Below are 24118 nucleotides of genomic sequence, written 5' to 3'. Positions count from 1 at the left end.
GATGTGCTCGACTTCACTGAGGTACGTTGGCTCAGCAGGGGAAATGTATTAAAGAGACTTTTTGAGTTGAGAGCAGAAGTGAAGCCTTCATGGAGAAGGATGGAGTTAGTGTTCCTGTGCTAACTGATCCCAAATGGCTCATGGACTCAGCTTTTCTTGTTGATATGACACATGAGCTTAATGTACTGAACAAGACGTTACAAGGCCAGGGGCAACTTGTCAGTGCTGCCTATGACAACGTGAGAGCATTCTCCACAAAACTGGCGCTCTGGAAAGCTCAGCTCTCTCAGACAAACCTTTGCCATTTCCCAGCATGCAAGGCACTCGTGGATGCAGGCACACCATTCAGTGCTGACGAGTATGTTGATGTCATTTTGAGGCTACAGGAGGAATTTGATCACAGATTTGCTGACTTCAAGACACACAGAGCCACCTTTCACATTTTTGCGGACCCCTTCTCCTTTGATGTGCAAGATGCCCCTTCTGTGCTTCAAATGGAGCTCATTGAGCTGCAGTGCAACTCTGAACTCAAAGCAAAGTTCAGGGAGGTGAGTGGAAAAGCAGACAAGCTTGGACAATTTTTGAGAGACTTGAGCCCTAGTTTCCCTCGGCTTTCCCGAATGTTCAAGCGGACCATGTGCCTTTTTGGTAGCACATACTTGTGCCAAAAGCTCTTCTCCACTTTGAACTTCAATAAGTCCAAGTACAGGTCCAGACTTACGGATGATCATCTTCAAGACATACTGAGGGTCGCAACTGCTTCCTCCCTCAGGCCAAATCTGGCTCGGCTATGCGAGAGGAAACGCTGCCAGGTCTCTAGCAGCAAGGAGTAGGCAAGAGAAGCCATGTTCAGAAGAACAGTTCATTTTCTACAGTGTTCCATTCATGTTCAGAAGAAGGTTATAGAACTGTTATATATCTTTCTACGTAGCACTCATAATTCTTATTCTCGTGTATATATCTCATGCACATATCTTTCTTTCTACATAGCACTTTAATTCTTATTGTTTGCACTGAAGCACCGCAGCAATTTCCTAATGTTGTAAACCTCAACATCTGGCAATAAACCCATTCTGATTCTGATTCTGATTCTGAATACAGACATTTCAATCTAAATACAGCAGATATAGAAGCCTGAAAGATACACACAAGTTCACTGACTAAAAACATCTTATTATTATTTTATTTATGTATTACAGATTGATTTATTTTCTTATTAATTCTTAATTTGTTTATTTATTTTTCATATTTTGTGTTAAAAAATAAAAATAAAGAGATTTGAGAAGATTGGAATTTTTTAACCATGCCTTTCTTGTGGAAAACCTAATGCGGCCCAGCCTCACCCAGACTCTGCCTGCAGCGGCCCCCAGCTAAATTGAGTTTGAGACCCCTGTCCTACACCATAAATCAGTAAGAGAGGGTACGACCTCTCTCATGGCCCCAAGTGGTGTGTGCATGCCAGAGCACTCTGGAAGGCACACAGAGTCTTTACAGACTACTCAGGATCAAACCTCTATCATCATGCAATCGATTATACAACTCTAAGCATATATGAGTAAATATTTCTAAGTATAAATGACAATCAACAATATAAACCTTACAGCTGGTTTTAATAACAGAATTTGTTTGTTTCTCAAATGAGAAAGAGCTATCGAGAAACACTCCTAAATCTTTAGTTCTGAACTTTTCCAGTGGGCCAAGGTCAACATTATTAGATAATGCTAATTCTTTTCCCTCACATTATAACAATGTGAGGAGTTAATGCTAAGTATACTGCCATTAGCTGCTAATTCTAATTAGGGGTGAATAATTATTAGTAGCTAATGCTAATATCGTTTTCTCTTCCCTTTTAACAATGTGAACAGCTAGTGCTAGGTAGGCTGATGCTAGCAGCTAATGCAAATTTGACGTGAATTAGCATTATATTAGTGAGGAGTTAATGCTAAGTAGGCTGCCATTAGCTGCTAATGCTAATTTTAGATGAAAAAGCATTAGCAGCTAATGCTCATATTGTTTTCCTTTGCTTTGTAAGAATGACAGCAGCTAGTGATACGAAGTCTACCATTATTAACTATTGTTAATTTGATGTAAATTAGCATTATCCGATAATGGTAACCTTTTTCCCCTGCATTATAACGATGTCAGGAGTTAATGCTAACTAGGCTGCCATTAGGAGCTAACTCTAATTAGGTGAATAATTATTAGCAGCTAATGCTATTATTGTTTTCCCTTTTAACAATGTGAGCAGCTAATGCTAATTTGATGTGAATTAGCATTATATTAGTGAGCAGTTAATGCTAAGTAGGCTGCCATTATTAACTAATGCTACTTTGACGTGAATTAGCATTATGCGCTACTGCTAATACTGTTTTCTCTTACTTATTAAAAATGATAGTAGCTAATACTAATACTCTTTCCCGTTGGGTAACAACGATGTGAGGAGTTAATGCTAAGTAGGCTGCTTTTAGAGGCTTATTCTAATTAGGGCTGAATAACTATTAGTAGCTAATGCTAATATTGTTTTCTCTTTCCTTATAACAATATGAGCAGCTAATGCTAATTTGATATGAATTAGCATTATATTAGTGAGGAGTTAATGCTAAGTAGGCTACCATTAGCAGCTAAAGCTAATTTGAGGTGAATAAGCATTAGTAGCTTATGCTAATACCCTTTTCTCTTGTTTTATAATGATGTGAGACGTTAATGCTAAATAGGCTTCCATGAGTGACTCCTTTCCCTTGCATTATAAAGATGTGAAGAGTTTATGCTAAGTAAGCTGCCATTAGCAGCTAATGCTAATACTGTTTTCCCTTTCTTTATACAACTTGAGCAGTTATTGCTAAGTAGGCCACTTTTCTCTGTTAAAGATTTCTGTGACCATGATAGAAACTCTGATAAGCTAATGCTGCTAAGCTAATGCTGTTTATGGGCCCTGTTAGAATCAATATTTCATTCTCATTCTGTTGTTTGAGAACAATAACAGAAAAATGTGCACTTCAGAACAAATTTATTGTGAATTCAGCTGTGAATGTACAGTTTGTCATTATTTAAGCTTCCATTTCCAAATGTTAGCTGACACTTTATTAGGTACACTGGCATCTATATCAGGTACACCTGTGACCTAAATGTTCCTGCAAACAGATTCCTTGGAGACCCCTACATAAATATCCATGAACTATCCAGCTAGACTAGTGTGTCTGTCCCTGAAAATATTCCTGCATGTGTGATTGTTCATGTGTCATCTGCAGGAAACAAACAGGAAGTGAGTGAAAGACATGGGAAATGTTTCCAGCTCTTCCTCCTCTATCAGATTTTCTCTCCATACCTGAGAGTGTCCAGTCTCCAGCCTGGATCCTTCAGTCCAGCCAACAGCAGCTTCATTCCTGAGTCACCTGGATGATTGTAGCTCAGGTCCAGCTCTCTCAGATGGGAGGGGTTGGAGGTCAGAGCGGAGGCCAGAGAAGTACAGCCTTCCTCTGTGATCAGACAGCCTGACAGACTGCAGACACACAAAACAACAATCTATCTGTCAACAGTTGTTTTCTCTTTGTCACAATAACATCTATCCATCCATTGTAACTTTATTTATAAGTGACAATACCCAGCAGACAACAACAGTCATCTGAAGCTGTTTAACAGTGTAAGGTAACCGCCACCAGTGTGAGCAGCACTTGGTGATGGTGGGAAGAAGATCTCCCTTTGACACAAAGATCCTCCCAGTGAAAACAGGCTCCAGGAGGAGCATCTACCATGACTGGTTGCAGGGTGAGGGGAAAGAGAAGAACATGAACATCAAGAATGCAGCGAGTGGTAAAATAAAGATTTGACCTCAGTGTGCTCAGTGTTCCTGTCTATTCCTAACATATTCCTAACACGATAGCTGCACTTTAGAGCTCTAAAACTGGAACTGACACATAAAAATACTGAGAACACAGACTAGCAGCCACTGCATGGCCTCGAGTACGTATGCGGTGCGTTCAAAGAGCATCAGCATAGACATGGTGGGTTCAACAATATAGGACATAACAATTTCTATGGCGAAAATACTATCAATGAATGAGCCATAACATTTTAGCCATGTAAACATGTTATCAGTGGGCTTTCCAACAACTTGCATTGATCATTAAAGGATAAAATACGTGAGTCGAGGTCACTACGAGCCATGCGAGGGTCAAACATGGTAGAGAACCTTCCAGCAGCATCTTGGTTTATAATCTGCCTTTGGATCATCAGTTTAGGAGATGAAGGATCCAAGTAAAATAATAAGTTAAAAAATATGCAGCTATGGTCACTCACATGGACATCCTCCACACATACATCATGTATATTTAAACCCAGGGAGAAAACAAGATCCAGTGTGTGACCCTTTGTATGTGTGGGGCCAGAAACATGCTGCCTAAAGTTAAAAGACTCAGTGACAGTGATGAGCTCAGCAGCAGTGTTACAGGATGCTTCATCAATATGACGGCTCAAATCTCCCAACCTTCTCCAATGAAATGATGGATGTCAGAAGGTCATTAAATTCAGTTAGAAAGACCCCATCAGGTAGAATAAAATACAATAAATGGTTTTTAAAGAACTGACCATCATCTGTGACTCAAATGCAGAAAAGGAGTCCGAGGTCATCAGACTGCATGTGAATCTGTCCTGGTAAACAACAGCGAGTCCTCCACCACGTCCTAAAAGACGCGGAGTTCAGATGACGGAGCAGCCAGCCGGGCAGATTTCATTCAAGTGGACATAATCAATGTTCCCTCTAAGCTGCGCACGGGCGCAATCCGCTGACACGCTCTCTGCACACAGAGTATCTGCATTGCGCACAAAAAGATATCTAACCTGAATTGAAATTAAAATAAATACGTTAACAATTCTGCTTTGCAGTGTTAGTCAGTGACTGGCTGCTCCAGTATTTAGAACGATGCCGCCTTATCCCATAGTCCAGCCAATGATTCACATTCGTATATACGCAGCTAATCAATGTCGCTGACGGGCTATGACAGCGTCCTCATGTGCCGACACCGGTGTTTTGGTTGATGTAGAGTGAAGCCACGTTAATGACAACGTGATCCCGTGATCCAAGGGACCGCTCAGGGAGTTTGTGTGTTCGCTCAGACACATGAAACATTAGAGGGAACATTGGACATAATTCTTATTTTGCTGCCACGTCTCAGTCAGACACATGAAATCTAGAGACTCTTTAATAAAGAGATCGCTTAGAATAAATGATTTGTTTGTTATGGAGCGAACGTTAAGCGGGGCCAACCGAGTTGATGACGGTCGATCTGCAAAATCAACAGCTGACTGCAGCGGCACTTGAAATAAAGACAATGCAGACCTGTGGACCTGCTGGGCAGGGCAGCGACTCCAGAGCTGGGGGAAGCAATGATCGATGAGCAGACATAGCTGTTATCAATAAAAACAGTGAACGTTTGACGGACACACCGTGAGAAAAACTGCTTCTGAGCCACAGAGCCCAGGTCCCAGTCACCGGCGTAACATATTAACTAAATGTCAGGAGAGGAAGTGGACGCAGGCACCAGGATTCTCCCCACAGCCAAGAAGCTAGCCTCTGGTAGCTTCTCAGTTTCACCTGGACGTCGGCCCTCGTTCCCCTTTTCCATCTCTTGAGGGTGAAAGTCCTGCGGGTTGTGAAGAGTAGCACACCAGGGGAGGAAGAGTTTTTCTGTTCAGCTGTTACAGTAGCTCTCCACTGAATCTTTGATGTTAAACCCTTTAAGACCTACCATAGAACCAAGTCTGCCAGAGCTTATCTTTAGATTTTTACATGCTGTAGTGCAGACCTTCCCAAACTGTGGTGCCCGCCCCCTAGGGGGGGCGCAGAGCCATGGCAGGGGGGGCGCGGTATGAAAAGGGGGGGGGACAAAACGCTTGGACACTGCTAGCACGGGGCGCCCACAGAAACGCAAAGCAGGAGATGAAGCATCGCTGAATATGTTTCCAAACCAACTTCACTCTAAGCCAAAGACTAGAAAATATGGTGAAGCAAATCTGCCCTTTGGCTTCACCTGCACAGGTGCTGAGGTAGGTCCCTGCGTCGGGAGCAGCGCTGGGCTCTTCCAATCATGGACAAACAGGATCCCACATTCTTAATTTTTAGTTCACAAACACTTGTTGTAGTGACTAACTACTCCTGACATTTTGGAGATGTTTGCTCTTTATAGAGTAAAGTTACAGCGGGATACAAATAACATCAGGCTGATCCTGCCACGATTTGTTCCCTCGATTCAAATCACAGACAAACAGGATCCCACAGCTGTTTATGTTTTTGAACCCATTTTGCACAGAGAGGCATTTTTTGAAAATGTATTGACAGCAATGTTGATTAGTATTACAGAAGAAGAAAAAACAACTACCCGTGACGCCTTTGTAAATGGAGGGACAGTAACTGCGTGTGAAACCTGCAGATACTCAGAGTAACAGTATTTTGTCTCTGTCTGCCATTCTGCAATTCATCTCACATAAACAATAACGTGACGTGAAAAAAGGCGCAACCTTTGACGTTGCCAGATGAACTCTGTATTCCTCGTCCGCAAAAAAGGAGTTTTAAAAAAAATCTCAGTTTTTGGTGATTTGAAACACTGTTTGGATGAAACAGCTGCGTTTTCAAAAATACCCGTGTAGGTGCGGACGTAGCGTAAAAGATTTAGTAGTTTATTTTCTTACTACCTGTAATTTATTGCAGATTACTTGTATTTGCTTAATTGTTTACTAAATGTTTGAGGTGTGAAATAAACCGCAATGGAGCAAAATATGGGCGTGTGTGGTTGGAGGATGTGTTAGTGCGTGTGCGTGCTGTTCACGCGCCGGGGGGGAGGCGAACGTTTTTCGTGTAAAACAAAGGGGCCCAGCAAAAAAAGTTTGGGAACCACTGCTGTAGTGCCATTTTGGGGAGCAGTTCAAGTTGCTATACATCAATACAACCGTTATAGCCCAAATTTTTATAATATGTATGCATTCAGTCCATAGTAACTACATATACATATATACATATACAGCAAAAAGTGCAATAAACTAGAACAAATTGAAAATTGTTTTGTTTTGTATTTTTACATATAGTTGTAGATGTCCGTACAAACAAACAAACAGGCAACCAACACATCACATACACACTCCAAAATAATATAATATAATATAAGCCTGAGAAAACAACCTAGATTTTTCATCAAAAAAGTACAATGTGCAATGGCAACAACACATATGGTTCAGTGTTATTAACTATGATAATAGCAGTAGGTACAAAAGACAATCTATGTCTCTTTGTCTTCACTGCAGGCACTTTATAACGACGACCTGATGGAAGCAGTTGAAAATCATTAAAGAGAGGATGATCTGAACACAACATGACAGAGGTCGCCTTCCTCAGCACCTGCCTGTTATAAAAGTCCACAAGCTGGACCTGAGACCACCCTGAAATCTTACCAGCCACTTTAACCAGGTTGTTAAGTCTGGTCTTATTATTCAGAGACATATTACCGTACCAAGCAATGATACAGAAAGTTAAAACAGATTCAATAAAACTTTTATAAAAAACGAGTCATCATTGCAGATGAAACATTGAAACCTCTCAACCTCCTTAAAAAGTCTTTGTTGAACCTTTTTCACTGTAGCAGCAAGATGTGACTCAAAGCACAGAGCTTTATCAAGAACAACCCCCAAATACTTATAACTGTCCACCAGTTCAATGGCTGCACATTTACCACTGTTAGCGCAGGATGAGGGGATGTCTCCCTGAAGTCAATAACCATGTCCTTGGTTTTCAAGGTGCTGATCATTAAGAAGGACTGATCACACCACGAAACAAACTCATCCACAACAGGCCCATGGGAATCCTCTTCACCATGAAGGAGGCTTACAATGACTGTGTCATCTGCGTATTTAATGAAATGCCTGTTGGCCTGTGTACTGCGACAGTCATTAGTGTACAAAATATACAGTAGAGGAGAGAGACAACAACCTTGCGGTGAGCCAGTGGAAGAGTTCAGCTGTTTGGAAAAACAGCCGTTCACTCTCACACACTGAGATCTGTCAGTTAAAAAGTTTAAAACCCAACCAACGAGATTAAGATCAAGTGTAAACTGGTTAAGAAGTTTATCAGCTAAAAGATGTGGCTGGATAGTATTAAAAGCTGAAGAAAAATCAATAAATAAGAGCTGAGCATGAGCTTTGGCGCCATCAAGATGGCGATAAAGGAAGTTCAACAGAGTGACCACTGCATCATCAACACGTCTACGAGGCCTGTATGCAAATTGTAGAGGGTCTATAAGCTTCTCTACTTGCTAACTGAGAGTCTGAACTAAAACCAGGAAGACTTATCTTATTACAGTCACTGTAACAGTGACCAGTCATGTGTTTCATGCCTGCCCAGGCCACCCTTAAGTTATTGCTACCCATCTCCGCCTCTACCTTATCCTTGTATTTTACTTTGGCTTTTTTAATTTCTGATCTGATCTCCTTCCTAATTTCTCTAACTTTCAAGATATTCCCTTCAATAAAAGCTTTTTTCCTTTCATGAATCAGCCTCATAAGACCTTTTGAAGACCATGGTTTGTTATTAGGAAAAAAATGGAGATGGTGTCAGTCGCATTCTTAGGATTCGCTTTAGGGTGGATGTAAACAATGGTGACGTTGATCTGTGGGAATTCCCTCGGCAGATAAAACGGCCTCAAAGACACAGAGAGGAGCTCAATGTCAGGCAGACACACTTGTCTACGAACGGTCACATTTTTACACCATTTCTGATTTATATACAAACACACTCCTCCTTGAGATTTCTGGGTAGCTCCGGGGTCTCGATCCAAACGTATGGGAAACCCGAAGCCATTTAGTTCCAGAGAACAATCAGGGTCAGAGTCCTTGAGCCAAGTCTCTGTGAATGCCATTAGACATGTATCCCTGTAGCCACGCAAGTGTGCGACATTCAAATGCAGTTCATCCAATTTACTCCTCAGAGACTGCACATTAGCCAGGATTATTGATGGTAAAGGAATGACTCCAAACAACCGTCAGGATTGCCAATAAAATCATGCGAAATAAAAAACCCATCTTCGTTAAAAGAAGTTCCACAAAGCACAAGCCGATGCTATAGAATTTCCTCAGGCAAAAAAATATATATATAAAGGAATAAAAGAATGAAATAAAATAAGTTAAAACACTGACAGAGAGAGACAACCTGCTGGTCGCCACAAGAGCAGCGCCCCTCTTTCTAGTCTAGTCTAGACTGAGAATGCATCAAGACCACTCACTCACCCTTCCCTCCTGCCTCTCAGCTGCTGAAACTCACAGTTTGTTACCACGGAAGAGTCACTCCTTCATCTGAGATGAAGCCTGATAGTCTGACTGATGCAATATAACATTCAGTCTACACTTTGTTTTTGTGCAAAGATGATAAAGAGGAAATACTAATAACATAAACAAAAATAAATGTCCAATTTAGAAATCTTATTCTTTTTTGCTCTATAAAATAGTTGTTTTTATTTTTCAGTCACTCATCGTAGCAGTAGGATTTACATGAAAATAAAAACAAATTAAGTTTGAGAGAAAAAGTACATTTTTGGCACTCTCTGGGCAACTGACTCAGAGACTCAAATGATTAAAAAAAAACCCGATTCATTTTGGTGAGTGACTCATTTAAACTCGATTCGGTAAAAAGAATCAAATTTACCATCACTAATACAAATCCCTTTGGAGAAAACAGCTTTAAAACATGTATTGTTAAATTCCAGATGTTTCTTTGCAAGGAAAACTCAAACACTGAAACAATACCACCAGTAACCTCCTACATATGGAAATGTGGTGTCATTAAAGACATAATAATTTCATTAATACCCAATATCCAGCAAAATATGTAATTTGAACATTTTGTTCCTAACAAAATCAAATGTATATATTGTAGAAGATTAGCCAAATTCATGTAAAATGGCCAGTACATGAATTAAAAAAATAAATAAATAAACAAAATCGTATGACTGTGACAAATTTTACACAGTAATTCAGTCTAATAATCCACTCAAATATAAATATAAGTTTAGCTAAAAGCTCTATAGATAAGTCAATCAATAATATAATTCACATTTTAAATGATCATATGTGTTAACGTTTGAATCCTGACCTGAGAGTTTCCACTGCACACTGTGAACTCTTTAGTCCAGCAGACAGAAGCTTCACTCCTGAATCCTGCAGGTCAGAGTTACTCAGGTCCAGCTCTCTCAGACTGGAGGACTGGGAGCTGAGGACTGAGCACAGAGCTTCACAGCTTCTCTCTGACAGGTTACAGCCACCCAGTCTGAAAAACAAAAGATAATCTATAATACTTATGTAAAGTTTGTTATTATATTACATGCCATCTTTTTATTTTTGATGAAACCTTAACATACTAAGATACAACATCATATGGATGAACTTGAATAAAATGTTTTTTTTTAATTATATCTTTATTTGGATTGGACAAGAAAAAACCATCTGCATAGCAGTATATGAATAACATGGGAACAAAGTCCTTCCAGGTTTTAGATTAAGTCCAGGAGAGCAAATGATAAACAAAGTGATCAGCGGGTGCATATTAACCTCCACTAGCTATTACTAGGACAGTTGCTCGCATGCTCTCCCAAAGGAGATATATAGAACACATTACATGGAACTATAAACACAAACTGGGAGGGGTGCCCATGCTGCAATCATTGTGAAGAAATAAGTAAATAAACAAGCAATAGTAATAGAAGTAAATGTAAAAAACAAACAAACAAAAAACAACCAAGTAATAGTGAGATCAAGTGAAGTCAGCCCTCGTGGGGGTGATGAATTGGATCCAATTGTTCCAAATTTGGTAGAATTTGGCTTTTTGATTTCTTAACAGATATGTAAGTTTTTCCATCCTAAATATCTCTAAAATGATCCCAAACCAGTCGTCTAGGGTAGGCTGGGCTGGGCTTAACCATCTTCTAGTAATTGTTTTTTTACTTGCCACCAAGAGTAATTGCACCAACTTAATCTCACTCCTACATTCCAGAAAGGGGACCAAACCCATGTATAAAACCTTAAAATCTAAAGGTATTTGAACGTTAAAGACTGCACTTAAGGAGACCTGAACGTTTTTTAACTTGGGACAGTCCCAAAAGACATGAAAATGGTTAGCAACAGTCGAGCCGCATTGTCTCCAGCATTGCATATAAGCCCCTTTGTACCTCTCCTGATATGGAGTCTTGAAGTACCTAATAATATTCTTCCAGCCATGTTCCTTCCAGCTCATAGAACTGTACATGGACCACTGGCAGTACAAAACATTTTCCCACTCCCCCACAGAAATAGCAATCCCTGATTCCCTTTCCCATTTATCCTTAGTGTATAAAGTATTATCCTTGCTGGCACTAGAGAGGGCTTTGTATAGTTTAGAAATAGATTTAGTAGGGGTCATGGTTGTGGCATTTTTCAGGATGAGGAAAAAATGCGACTCAGCATCATTGAAGTCGGACAGTTTGCATTCATGATCAATATATGATCTCAGCTGTAAGTTTCTATGAAAGTTGTATTTTGTCAGGTTGTCCTGTAAGGTCTCAAATCTGAGCACAATATTTCTATGAGTAAGAGAGAGGAATGTTGTAAGGCCACAGGATATCCATGCTTTAAAGTTACCCGGGAGCTGAGACTCATAAAGGGGACCAGATTCCATCTGTGCAAATCAGCTTTTATACTTGCAGATATTGGCTCGTAGTTTGCCTGAAAGAGCCCCGAGAGGTCCGCAGTCAAATATATTCCCAGGTACTTATTTTTCTCATTATCCCAATTTACTTTAAATTTCCTACATAAAGCTGCAGAAGCTGTATAATTTAAAGTCATCACCTGTGTTTTTGAAATATTGACCTTATAACCAGATAACTTCCCCAAATCACTTAAAGTAGACATCAACTCACTAAAAGACCTCTCTGGCTCCTCCAGGCAGACCAGTACATCATCAGCAAACATTACGACTTTATGTTCAACTCCTGACAATGCAACACCCCTAATGTTATGATTTTGTCTAATCGTTTGGCCAAATGTTTCTATGAATAAATCAGAGAAGTGGCGAGATTGCACAACCCTGCCTACAGCCACGTTCCAGAGCAAAGGGCTTGGAGAGATCACCATTCACCTTAATACGGGCTGAGGGTCGAGCATACAGACCTTGGATTACTCTAATAAACTTGTCGTGAAAGCCAAACTTCCCCAGAACCTTATACAGAAATACCCATCTGACGGAGTCGAAGGCTTTCTCAGTGTCCAAGCTTCCTATCATTGATTGAGTTTTGTTCTTTTGTATTTGAGCAGAGATGTGTAATATTCTCCTAATGTTGTCAGTTGTTTGTCTATAGTGAATGAAACCAGTCTGATCTAAATCGATGAGGTCAGGTAAAAACTTCTCCAGTCTACGAGCAAGAATAGAAGTAAATAGTTTGTAATCCAAGTTAAGGACACTGATTGGTCGATAGTTTCCACATTCTCGTTTATCTTTCCCCTCTTTTGGGATAATTGAAATAGTTGCCTCCCTCCAGGAGGGTGGGATTTCTCCCTCCTGTAGGATGTAGTTAAATGACTTCAGCAATGTGGGGACTAGATCTGCCCTCAGGGTGCGATACCACTGAGAACTGAACCCGTCCGGCCCAACTGCCTTACCTGGTTTTAATCTGGAAAAAGCTGCATTAATTTCTTCCACTAAAATGGGATGTGTTAGAAGCTCATTTTTGAGAGACGGGAGTGAAGGTAATTCTAGAGAGCTAAGAAAGGCATCAGTACAATTCTCCTCCGTAGCATTGGGCTGTGAGTACAGCTCCCTAAAGAAGGTCTCAAAACATTTCTGAATGTCTTCTAATTTTGATTCCAGAATATTAGTCTTGGGGTCCTTGAGTTGGTATATCGTACTTTCCTCTAGTTGTTTGCGTTATTTATGTGCCAGATATTTTGCAGATTTCCCTCCTGTCTCATAGTATTTTTGCCTCAAAAAAATTAAGTTATTTTGGGCCTCCTGGGTGTAAATATCATTAATTTCATCCTGTATTTTCCTGATATCCTGCTTCAGAGTAGGATTTGCGGTGTTTATGTCTTCCTATTCTTTCAACTTTAAATTTGCCTGTAGTTCTGCTAATTTTTGCCCTTTGATTCTCTTTAAGTGGGAGGCGATAGAAATTAATTTACCTCTCATTACCGCTTTGAGCATATCCCAAAGAATAGCTGGAGATACCTCTCCTGTGTCATTAACATCTAGAAATTCTTTAATGTCTACCTTTAATTTGGAAACTATGGCAGGATCATTAAGGTGCGATAACAATTTCCACAGTGTGGTACATTTTTTCCTAGCCACCTGCAAAGATAGAGAGATAGGACTGTGGTCAGATAGATCTCTTGTTAATATGTCACAGTCTTTGACCCTAAACCTATCAACTTTAAACATAAAAAAGTAGTCCAGCCTTGCATACACTTTAAAGGAACCAGAGTAATGAGTGAAATTTCTGGTAGATGCGTAGCGGTCCCTCCATACATCTATTATCCCCATCTCTAGCATATAGGAATTGACTTTTCTAGTAAGTGCTGTTACCTGGTTGGTCGGGGAGGAGGAGTCTAGTTTAGGGTCAAGTCTAAAGTTAAAACCCCCCCACAGACAACTATCCCCTGAGAATCCACCAATAAATCAAACCTATTCCTATAGAATAGCCAATCGCTCCCGGGGGGAGCATAAACATTTAAAATTGTGATTTCAGACCCTTCTATCCATTCTGTTATTCTAACCAATCTGCCTTCCTCGTCACAGAGTTCTTAGATATGTTCATAGTTAAGAGTACCAGAGATAAGTGTAGCCACACCCCTCTTGTGTTTGGACTTAACGGAAGAGGAGAATACATATTTAAAACCCTTTCTTTTCAATCTCAAGTGATCTACTTGGTTCATGTGTGTCTCCTGAAGTAATGCAATCTGGGCCTTCTCCTTCCTTAGTTTGGACAGTATCTTATTCATCTTAATCACGTTCAGAACCCCGTTAACATTAAAAGAGATTACTTTCACTGACTCACTTCCCATAAAGATATATTAAGTTACCACAGCGCATAAACTCAATAGCAGCAGGCAACCCCCTCTTAAAACAGTAACAAGTGAAAAAAGTTAGGAATGAACTGAAAACATTTGAACATAACTGGAGCTTGAAAGCTCCTAAGCTGGCTTCTGACAGTGGAGCACTTCCACTGACACCCTCACAACTTGAAGGGAAACCCCTTATTACCCCCTGAGTTAGGGGGCTTTCCACTGCGACGTCACTCACAGCACGAGAAGCCCCACCCATTTTAGCTCGACAGTAACCATATTTCACCATGTTGTCCATAGCTAATGCATAACATTAAATTCGTTCTCTTCACGTCTGTATACTTGCAGCTTCTCTCTATATCCCGCAGCTCCTCGGATCTGACGCGGACGCCGACCACCAACTCCCCGCCACAGCGGGCATCTTTGTAGTTTTTCTCTGGGGGTTGCCGGTGGTGTAATCACCTTTACCGGCAGGCCCCGACTCGCCAGGTCAGCCGTTGCCTCCTCCACCGTGTTGTAGGTTTTCACTCCTTCTTCGAAAAAAACCTTAAGGCGCGCTGAGTAGAGGGTCCTAAACCGTACATTCTTCTCTTTTAGGACCTTTCGTGCCTCTGCATACTCCTTCCTCAAAGCCATGATCTCAGGGGGGTAATCGTGGTCGAGGTTGATCTTGCTGGAATTCAGCATAAAACCTTTCTTTTGCCAAGCAAGCCTCAGCACTTCTTCTTTAACCGTGAAGCACAGGAATTTTACCAGGATCGATCTGGGTTGGGAGCCGTCCGGAGGGAGTAATGATAACGCTCTGTGTGCTCTCTGAATTTGTAACGGTGTTGATGGTGGGATGGCGAGATTCTCCCGGAGTAGCTTCTCCACAAAGTGGGCCATAGATGGAGCTCCCGATTCTTCTCCCTCCGGCACCCTGTACAGTCTGAGCGACTCCCTCCTCGAGTAAGCCTCCAGTGATGTTAGTTTTGTTTGAAACTTTTCCTGCATGCTTTCTTCCATTTGCGCAACATCTCTAAAGTTAGAAATATCCTGTCTCAGAGTGACGCTGAAAAACTAGTTCATGCATTTATTACTTCCAGGCTGGACTATTGTAATTCGTTATTATCAGGATGTCCAAAAAACTCCCTGAAAAGCCTTCAGTTAATCCAAAATGCTGCAGCAAGAGTCCTGACAGGGACTAGAAAGAGAGAGCAGATTTCTCCTGTATTGGCTTCCCTTCATTGGCTTCCTGTTAAATCCAGAATTGAATTCAAAATCCTGCTCCTCACATACAAGATCTTAAATAATCAGGCCCAATCTTATCTTAATGACCTTGTAGTACAATATCACCCTATTAGAGCACTTCGCTCTCGCTCTGCAGGCCTACTTGTTGTTCCTAGAGTATTTGAAAGTAGAATGGGAGGCAGAGCCTTCAGTTTTCAGGCCCCTCTTCTGTGGAACCAGCTTCCAGTTTGGATTCGGGAGACAGACACTATCTCTACTTTCAAGATTAATCTCATATTTCCATTAAAAGTGTTGAATTTGTTTGATGTTCTTTATGATCTCTGGCACCAGTTCATCTGTAGGCTGAGCTCAATCCATCCATTTAGTGAAATTATGTTTAAAGGTCTCCTTGTTCTCTGAGCGTGCACAGATCCTGAAGCAGAAAGCCTGGGTTAATAGAGAAATGATCATCACTGTGATGATGCTCATCATCTCTGACTGGGATTTGAGGTTTTGTCAAAGCAGCAAAGAAAGCCTGGCTATGTTGGACTGGGTGTGGCAGCAGCTCCCAGTTTGAGTTCAGGAGACAGACACCCTCTCTACTTTGAAGATCAGCTTCAAACTTTCCTTTTTGCTAAAGCATATAGTTAGGGCTGGACCAGGTGACCCTGAATCCTCCCTTAGTTATGCTGCAATAGACGTAGGCTGCCGGGGATTCCCATGATGCATTGAGTTTTTCCTTTCCAGTCACCTTTCTCACTCACTATGTGTTAACAGACCTCTCTGCATTGAATCATATGTGTTATTAACCTCTGTCTCTCTTCCACAGCATGTCTTTATCCTGTCTTCCTTCTCTCACTCCAACCAATCACAGCAAATGGCCCCGCCCCTCCCTGAGCCTGGTTCTGCCAGAGGTTTCTTTCTGTTAAAAGGGAGTTTTTCCTTCCCACTGTCGCCAAAGTGCTTGTTCATAGGGGGTCATATGATTGTTGGGTTTTTCTCTGTATCTATGAAGTGCCTTGAGGTGACTTTTGTTGTGATTTGGCGCTATATAAATAACATTGAATTGCATTGTTAGTATCTCAGACAAAATCTCGTCTGTGTTCTGGAGCTTATCTTTGTGTTCTGCAACCCTGGTTTCCACATCATTAAGCCGCGCATTGGCTTTATCCAACTCACCCCTTATTTCCAGCAGTTGCGCTTTCGTGTCTTTTCGAAATTCTTTCACCTCTTTCCCAACGCCTCTCAGTTCTTTCAGTATCAGCGTCAAACTTGCTGGGTCAACCTCATCTTCTGTCCCAGAATCCTCGCGGCTAGGAGTGGGAGAGTGGCCTCGGCTAGCCCTATAGGGGCTAACGTTAGCCCCTTCTGTTAGCTGCACATTGCCATCTTCCACGTTTTCAAACGTTAACTTCTTAGCTATTTTGTTCTTTCTGGACATCATTTAAACCCCTTTTTCCTCTTTATGTTGTCAAGAAAAACATGTTATTTTATTTTCACTGTGATGTCATTCATAAAGCACGGTCATTATTTCATTATTACTTCATTAGTCTGCATCAGTTTATCATCCATATTAGCATGTATCATTTATCATTTAGTAAATCTGCTATAACAGAAGTCTAGATACAATACTCTATTAGTTAGTAAAACCACCAGCTTAGCTGTGGATCCAGACGGCCCTAGCAGAGTCAGATAAGGACACTGACCGTTTGTTGGCCGGAATCTGACACTCTCACAAAATACACACTCATGAACACACTATTGGTTAAATTCCCAGAAAGCAGGAGTGGAAACATCTGGAAAATGTTGTTGTTCTTAGCCATAGAAGGAGATAAAGGGAAGATAGGGGAATTCTTCTGTGGTCTTCTGACGTCATACATGGCTATAAAACATTCTGTCTTTTGTGCAAACGAGGAAGAGCTTCTTCCCACACCTGTACAATCTTGTGTGTAATAAATCACTTTTCGGACACTTCTGGGACTCTGGTCTGTGCTTATTTTTCCTTCCAAATAAAAAGAACTTCTACATTTTTGGTGCTCGAAACCCGGTTTGGAGGGAAAGAAGGACGCGCAGTGAGCTGAGCCCCAGGAGGGGGAACCCAGACAGGAGAGCCACTGAGTGACAGAACCGCGGCATAAAAAGGTCAGTACCACCTGTTGAATTTTTTATCCAAAGGTACTAAATTGGAAGTAAAACAAAATTGAATTGAATGTTCACTCAGGGGGCCTCCTGCTGAGTTCTGTCCAGAGTGATTTTATTTAATTAGGATAATTAGGAGTAACAGTTTGATAAAATTCTCACAAAAGTTATTGCTGTTTATTTGGGGGGGTTTTCTGTTTTTCTGTGTTGCATTGTGGTAGTTTGGCTTGGTTTGTGTGCTTTATGTGTTTTGTGGAGTTAAGATGCCAAGCAGGGTTAAGGTTAGGTAAATTCGGATATTTTGGGTGGGAGAAACGAGGTTTCGGGCGTCAGGTAATTAAAAACTGAGGGACTGAAGGTCCCCAGGGACGCTTTTAAATATAAACTAAAAGTTCCGGAGCGTGTGGCTCCGAAGAGCGCAGGCGCCTTCGTGTGGCAGCGACGGGTAATCAGTGGACGCACTGTTACTTCTGGCGGCGTTCCAGTAGCCCGGATGGTCTCCGCAGGGAATTCAGGCACCCGAAAAGACTAAGTGGTCAAGCATCACTTTTTACTGTGCTGTTTGGGTGGAGGGTGAGACCCGGCCGTGACCATTCAACGTGGCTGGCTTGTGAGCTTTAAGTAAAGCAAAAGGCGTGGGTTTGACACTAGCGCCAGATGTGGAGCTCCTCTCTCAGCTGCGGGAAGCGGTTTTAAATTAATTTAGTCTCTAGAAATCTGAGCGACTCTCGGGAGGGCGTTCCCGTAGCGTTTAATTGATCAGCAAGGCGTGGCCTGGGCTATAGGGCTTTTAAATTAGTCGAAAATCTAGGTGTACCGGTACAAAAGGGTTCCATTGAAGTGTTAAGGAACCGTTAAATAACTAGTTCTGGCATCTGGTGTCTTGTGTTTGTCATGAGAGATACAGGCCTGTGTATATAAATAAACTGTGAAATTATTTAAACGGCTGTGTAAAGCGCCGATTAAATAAAGCGTGTGTTTGTGAAAATGATTTAATGCAATGAGTGTGTGACGATTGGGTAAAGAGTGTGTGGTTTTATATTTTTTTAAAAAAGAGAAGAGTAGAGAAACTCTCTGTGTTGGAGGAAAAAAGGTTGGGGCTGTGTGTGTGTGACAGGAAGTGTGCATGCCCATAGAAGGAGCTCGTGGTAGCTGCAAGGAGGGGGGCCTGTTGCACTTAGATAGTGTATTAATTTACTTGGGGCAGTTTTAATAAGTTTCAGTCGAGAGCTCTCGTACTAGGTGTCCATCCCCACGAGCGCCGGAACCGGAAGCCTTGAATAAAATGTTTAATTGGTTCATTTAAAAAAACAAAATGTCAATTGATCTGACCTCAGAGTATTTAGTTTACAGTTTAAACTTTGTAGTCCAGCAGACAGAATCTTCACTCCTGAATCCTGCACATTTTTGATACTCAGGTCCAGCTCTGTCAGAGTAGAGGACTGAGAGCTGAGCATTGAGGACACAGCTTCACAGTTTTCCGCTAGAAGTTCACAGACGTTGAGTCTGAAAATGAAAACATGAACAAAGACTGATGTTAAAGTGTAATCAGGGTGCAATAACTAATCTTATATTTTAAGAATCCTTGTTGTTTTATGCTGAGCAGATGTGGTACGAAACAACAGTAAATTGATCAAGTTTACCTCTACTGTTTAAATTGCTGGATTTATTTTCTCAGTTAAAAACAAAACAAAACAAACAAAAGAAAAAAGAATACAAATCGGTCAGACCTCAGAATATTCAGTTTGGCGTGTGGACTCTCCACTGCAGCAGACAGAAGCTTTACTGCTGAAGCCTTCAGGCTGTCGGTACTCAAGTCCAGCTCTCTCAGACTACAGGACTGGGAGCTGACCACTGACAACAAATCTGTACAGACTTTCTCTGACAGCTTACAGCTGCTCAGCCTGAAAAAAACAACAAGAACAACAAAACAATAATATTTATTATCAAATAAAATCTCTTTATATGTTGAATCTAAGTAATCAAATGTGTACAAATGAGTACACTACAATGCACAATTAAATAAAAAAATGTTCAAGAATTTAAGTGCAACAGAAGAAAAATATTTCAAATTAAACACAATTATTCCAATGTATGTAAATGGAAACCAGTGAAGACCAGGTTGATTTAGTGACAGTAGTTCAGTGTCTGCTGGCACAGGCCTGTGAGTACTGCAGTATTACACTTACTACAGTACTGCTGGTCACTTTATTAATTCTAATATGTGTGTAATACTGCAGTATTACACTTACTACAGTACTGCTGGTCACTTTATTAATTCTAATATGTGTGATTACTGTAAATGTAGTTATAAATAATGTATCACATCCTGGACTCTCGTTTCATTTTCTGTCTAAAAGCTGCTTTGGCTCATTCCCCTTTAAAGCCCCGCTCTCCCTAAAGGCCAACTTTATTTTGATTGGATGATTTCATAAAGCACGCTGAAGGGCAGTAGCCAGTTATCATGAGCTCCATCTCCTCAACCTTCTGGTTTAGAAATTATAAGAAACTGTATACCTCATAAAAACCCGTCTTGATCCATGCTGAATCATCCAGGTTAGTAAATCCCAAAAGTTGATTCTGTTCATCTGGACGTAGCGCTTTCAGTGGGAGAAACATTTCGTCACTCATCCAGGTGACTTCGTCAGTCTCAGCTGACTTCTGGTTTCCAACCCTATAAAAAGTACATTTGCATAATGACTGAAACCAGCCCACTGAAGGAACAATAAGGCTGGGAGGTCAGTTCCTTGACCATTAGGTTTGAGTCATTATGCAGATGTACTCTTTATAAGATTGGGGAAAGCTGCAGTCAGCTGAGCCTGAAGAAGTCATCTTGATGAGTGACAAAATGTTTCTCCCGCTGAGAGCGCTACGTCCAGATGAACAGAATCAAACTTTGGGGGCTCATAAAATCATGATTAGAAATCTTCTCAGATGTATTTTTACATTTTAGATCCACAGCAACAAAGTTCACAGCAGGATGTCTCTGTTCAGTAATTATTATGCCCATTACCTGCAAACTGTGAGGTACGCAGGTAATGTCAGGTAAACACTAGCTGTCTGAAACTGTTCCTGTTAAATGTGTGTATAAAGGAAATAAGCTGAAATACAGAGACTGGGTGGATCTGTGCTTTGACTTTGACACCAAAAATTTCTTCCTGTTAAAAGGGAGTTTTTCCTTCCCACTGTCGCCAAAGTGTTTGCTCATAGGGGGTCATATGATTGTTGGGTTTTTCTCTGTATCTATTACTGTACGATCTACTGTACAATATAAAGCGCATTGAGGTGACTGTTGTGATTTGGCGCTATATAAATAAAATTGAATTGAATTACATCCCATTTCAGGTACCTGGAACCTGAACCTTCTCTGGAAACCTGGGACGCTGGCGGGTTTCTCTTGCTTACCTATCTGCTCATCCTCTTTCTTTCTGCTCGCATGATGATTTCCTGGTTGAGTTTGTAAAGACTTTTGCTCAGGACCTTCTTGCTGTGCGGCAACAGTGCTAACCACCGTCCGCTGTATGTTTTTCAGTCATTAAATCAAACCATGAAAGATCAGCTTGCTTCTCGTGATGAACCTGTCTGTTTTCGATTCCACACCAGGGTCTGCCCACTGGAAAGTTCAGGGATAAGGGTGGAGGATACTCACACAAACATAAAAACCCAGATTGCAACTCCAACTCTCTGTTCTAGTTAACCAGACCTTTCAGGCTCTTGTTCAATTAGAACCTCATGGAGTCTGAGTTAGCGAGACAGTTAAACATCCCTCTATGCCCCCTTAATCCGCCCATTCCCACTAAGTCATTAAATAACCGAGTGTCCCCTCACATAACTCAGCGCACAGAGCCTGTCACCCCTGGCAATCACAAGAAAACACTTACCTTTTTTGCTTTTCATGCACCTCACAAACCACTCATACTCGGGTTTCCTTGGCTAGAATTACATAACCCCCACTTAGACTGGTCAGGTCAGAGGGTAATCAGTTAGAGTCTGTTCTGTCATTCAAATTGCCTTGTTTCTGCCCGTCCACCGGAACCTGTGGAACCATCAACCAACACTGAGACTGTTTTAGATCTCTCCTCTGTGCCCACCAAATGTCATGATCTTCAGGAAGTATTTAGCAAAAGTAAAGCGCTTTCACTGCCACCTCACAAACCACAGGACAGCACCATAGAACTACTCTCTGGCTCCACCCGGCCTTCTAGCTGGCTGTATAACCTGCTTAGACCTGAGTGTGCGGCTATGGAAAAGTACATTAAGGAATCCCTCGGTGCAGGCATAATCCAACGATTGTCATCTCAAGTTGGAACTTCTTTTTTGTGGGGAAAAAGGATGGCTCTCTCTGGCCATGCATTTACTTCAGGGGCCTCAGTGATATTACCATCAAGAATAAGTACCTATTACCTCATTAGCTCTGCTTTCAGGCCATTTCACAGTGCCACTGGGTTTACAAAACCCCACATCCGCAACGCTTACCACTTTTTCCAGATCAATCAGGGAGACAAGTGGAAGACTGTTTTAAACATGCCATTGGGGGACTACGAGTATTTGGTCATGCCGCCTGGGTTAACTAATGCTCCCGCAATGTTTCAAGATTAGTTAACGATGTCCTCCGGGACTTCCTTGACAGGTTCGTATTGGTGTATCTGGATGATATCCTCATTTTTCCCAAAACCTGCGAGGAACATCAGTCTCATGTCCATGCTATTTTTCCAAGGTTTGCTGGAGAATAAACCTTATGTCAAAGCAAAAAAGTGTGAATTCCATTCCTCATCAATAACTTTTTTCAGTTACATTTTGGCACGGGGGCAGGTGAAGACGGATCTGGCAAATGTGAAAGCTTTCACAGAGTGGCCTACCCCTTGTACCCATTGTAGATTCAAGAAGCATCTCCAATGGGTTTTGGGAATAGCAAATTTTTATAGACTGTTCATTTTCAACTATAGTCAGGTAGCTGCACCACTCAAGTCTCAGCATGCATCTGGTCCCCCAAAGCTGAAACTGCATTCACCAAACTGAAGTATCTGTTCACCACGGCACCTTTTTGGTTCACCCTGATCACAGTTATCATTGCAAAGGTGGACACATCAGAAATTGGAGAAGGGAGAGGTAAATGATGCCAAGTGAAAGAGAATGCTTTGGGGGGGGGGGGGGGGGGGGGGGGTCATGCTGCTGTCATGGTCTGTGTGAGCGGCGGTGGTTTCCCACTAGACTCTGGTTTCTGCCTTTGGGTGAAGCCTGGTCAGCCTGTCCATTGTCCACACCTGACAGTAATCTACTAGGCTGAATATAACATCAGCACTCCCAATAACTCTGCTAACCTCCTAATCCTCGGATCATCTACTCACCCTTGCAGTTCAGTCACGTTTTCCTGGATGCTGGTCTTCTTGATTCACTCACAGCCACATTAATGCCTTTCGTCTCTTAGACTTACTGGACCACTTTGCCTGGATTCAAAGCTAACAAGTACTCACCCAGACCTCACCACCTGCCTTCCCCAAGTTGCTTTCCGACTGCTGACAAGTAAATGGTAAATGGACTGATTCTTATATAGCATTTTTCTACTCTCCCGGAGTACTCAAAGCGCTCTATACAACATGCCACATCCACCCAATCACACCCATTCTCACAAACACTTTATCTGAACTTAGTGCTTTCTAAGTACATTCACGCACATTCATACTCTGATGGATGCATCGGAGAGCAAGTTGGGGTTAGTATCTTGCCCAAGGATACTTGACATGCAGACTGGAGGAGCCAGGGATCGAACCACCAACCTTCTGATCAGTAGGTCAGATCAGACCAGCTTTACCTCCTGAGCTACAGAAACCCCAAATAAGACATTGAAGATAACCTCGTTCACTTACTGTAACCTCCACCAGTGATCTTTCTGATGCTGCTCTACCTCTGTTACAGTGACTCAGATTACCATCAACCAAGACCCATTTCCGGAAACCTACCACAGAGCCCACTTCATGCTCACAGCTTCAAGTGCTTGACTTCCACCATAGTTCACAGTTCATGTTAAAAAATTCCAAGTGTCAAGTTCCTGTGTGTAAATAAAGCCTTCACGTCTAGTAATATTCAGTTCCTTCACCTTTGTCTGTATTTTGGGTTCACCATGTTGTTCTGGCCACACCGAGGTAACAGATTTATATTTGAAAAACAGAGAGACATGGGGGATTGCAATAAAGATGAGACACAAACCAGACCTTAAAATGAGAACATCTGAAAACGATGTAGGTGCAGTCTGGTAGCTCAAGTATTTGCTTTAAAAAACAGAGCTAGACTCCTGGTTGTTGGAGACAAGTGAACAACTTGAGGATAATAAACCTGTCAGAGGGGCTGAAGGATCAGAGCTCATGTTCTTATAGGCTGGATCTGGATTGTGCTTTGATTCGAGTTGAAGACAAAAATATTTCAGAAATGCTGACATGTCCTGCTGGAGAGAAATATTTAAAGTATCATGACTATTTTAGTGACTATTTTTTAATTTTTCTAAAGTGGTAGTGTTCTTTGAACTGAGCACCTCTGATTTATTTCCCATGATTTTAAGAATGAAGCGATGAGTTCATGTTTACTTACAGAGCTTTGTTGGAGGCTTTGACCACTGGCAACAGCCTCAGAAGAGCCTCCTCTGAAGCAGAGTATTTCTTCAGGTCAAACACATCCAGATCTTCTTCTGATGACAGTAAGATGAAGACCA

General features: G+C 41.5%; 1 protein-coding gene and 1 long non-coding RNA gene across 2 annotated transcripts in view; one reads left to right on the top strand and one right to left on the bottom strand.

Moving 5' to 3' along the window:
- LOC112432719 (uncharacterized) overlaps positions 1–24118 on the bottom strand; it is a 99748-nt gene that overhangs the window by 6456 nt on the left and 69174 nt on the right. Inside the window, exons 8-12 of the mRNA XM_076881409.1 lie at positions 23998–24094; positions 19143–19316; positions 18745–18918; positions 10130–10303; positions 3326–3499 (exon numbers count right to left, since the gene is read on the bottom strand). Coding sequence (XP_076737524.1) covers positions 3326–3499; positions 10130–10303; positions 18745–18918; positions 19143–19316; positions 23998–24094 — 793 coding nt within the window. The remainder of the gene's footprint in view (positions 1–3325; positions 3500–10129; positions 10304–18744; positions 18919–19142; positions 19317–23997; positions 24095–24118) is intronic.
- The window catches only part of LOC143415893 (uncharacterized), a 158853-nt gene that overhangs the window by 113810 nt on the left and 20925 nt on the right, over positions 1–24118 (top strand). The gene's annotated exons all lie outside the window — the stretch shown is intronic.

This window comes from Maylandia zebra, unplaced genomic scaffold (genome assembly GCF_041146795.1).
Source record: "Maylandia zebra isolate NMK-2024a unplaced genomic scaffold, Mzebra_GT3a scaffold11, whole genome shotgun sequence".
In the NCBI taxonomy this organism is placed as follows: domain Eukaryota; kingdom Metazoa; phylum Chordata; class Actinopteri; order Cichliformes; family Cichlidae; genus Maylandia; species Maylandia zebra.
Note: the sequence above shows the minus strand (reverse complement) of the source record. Positions and strands in the feature narration are given on the sequence as shown.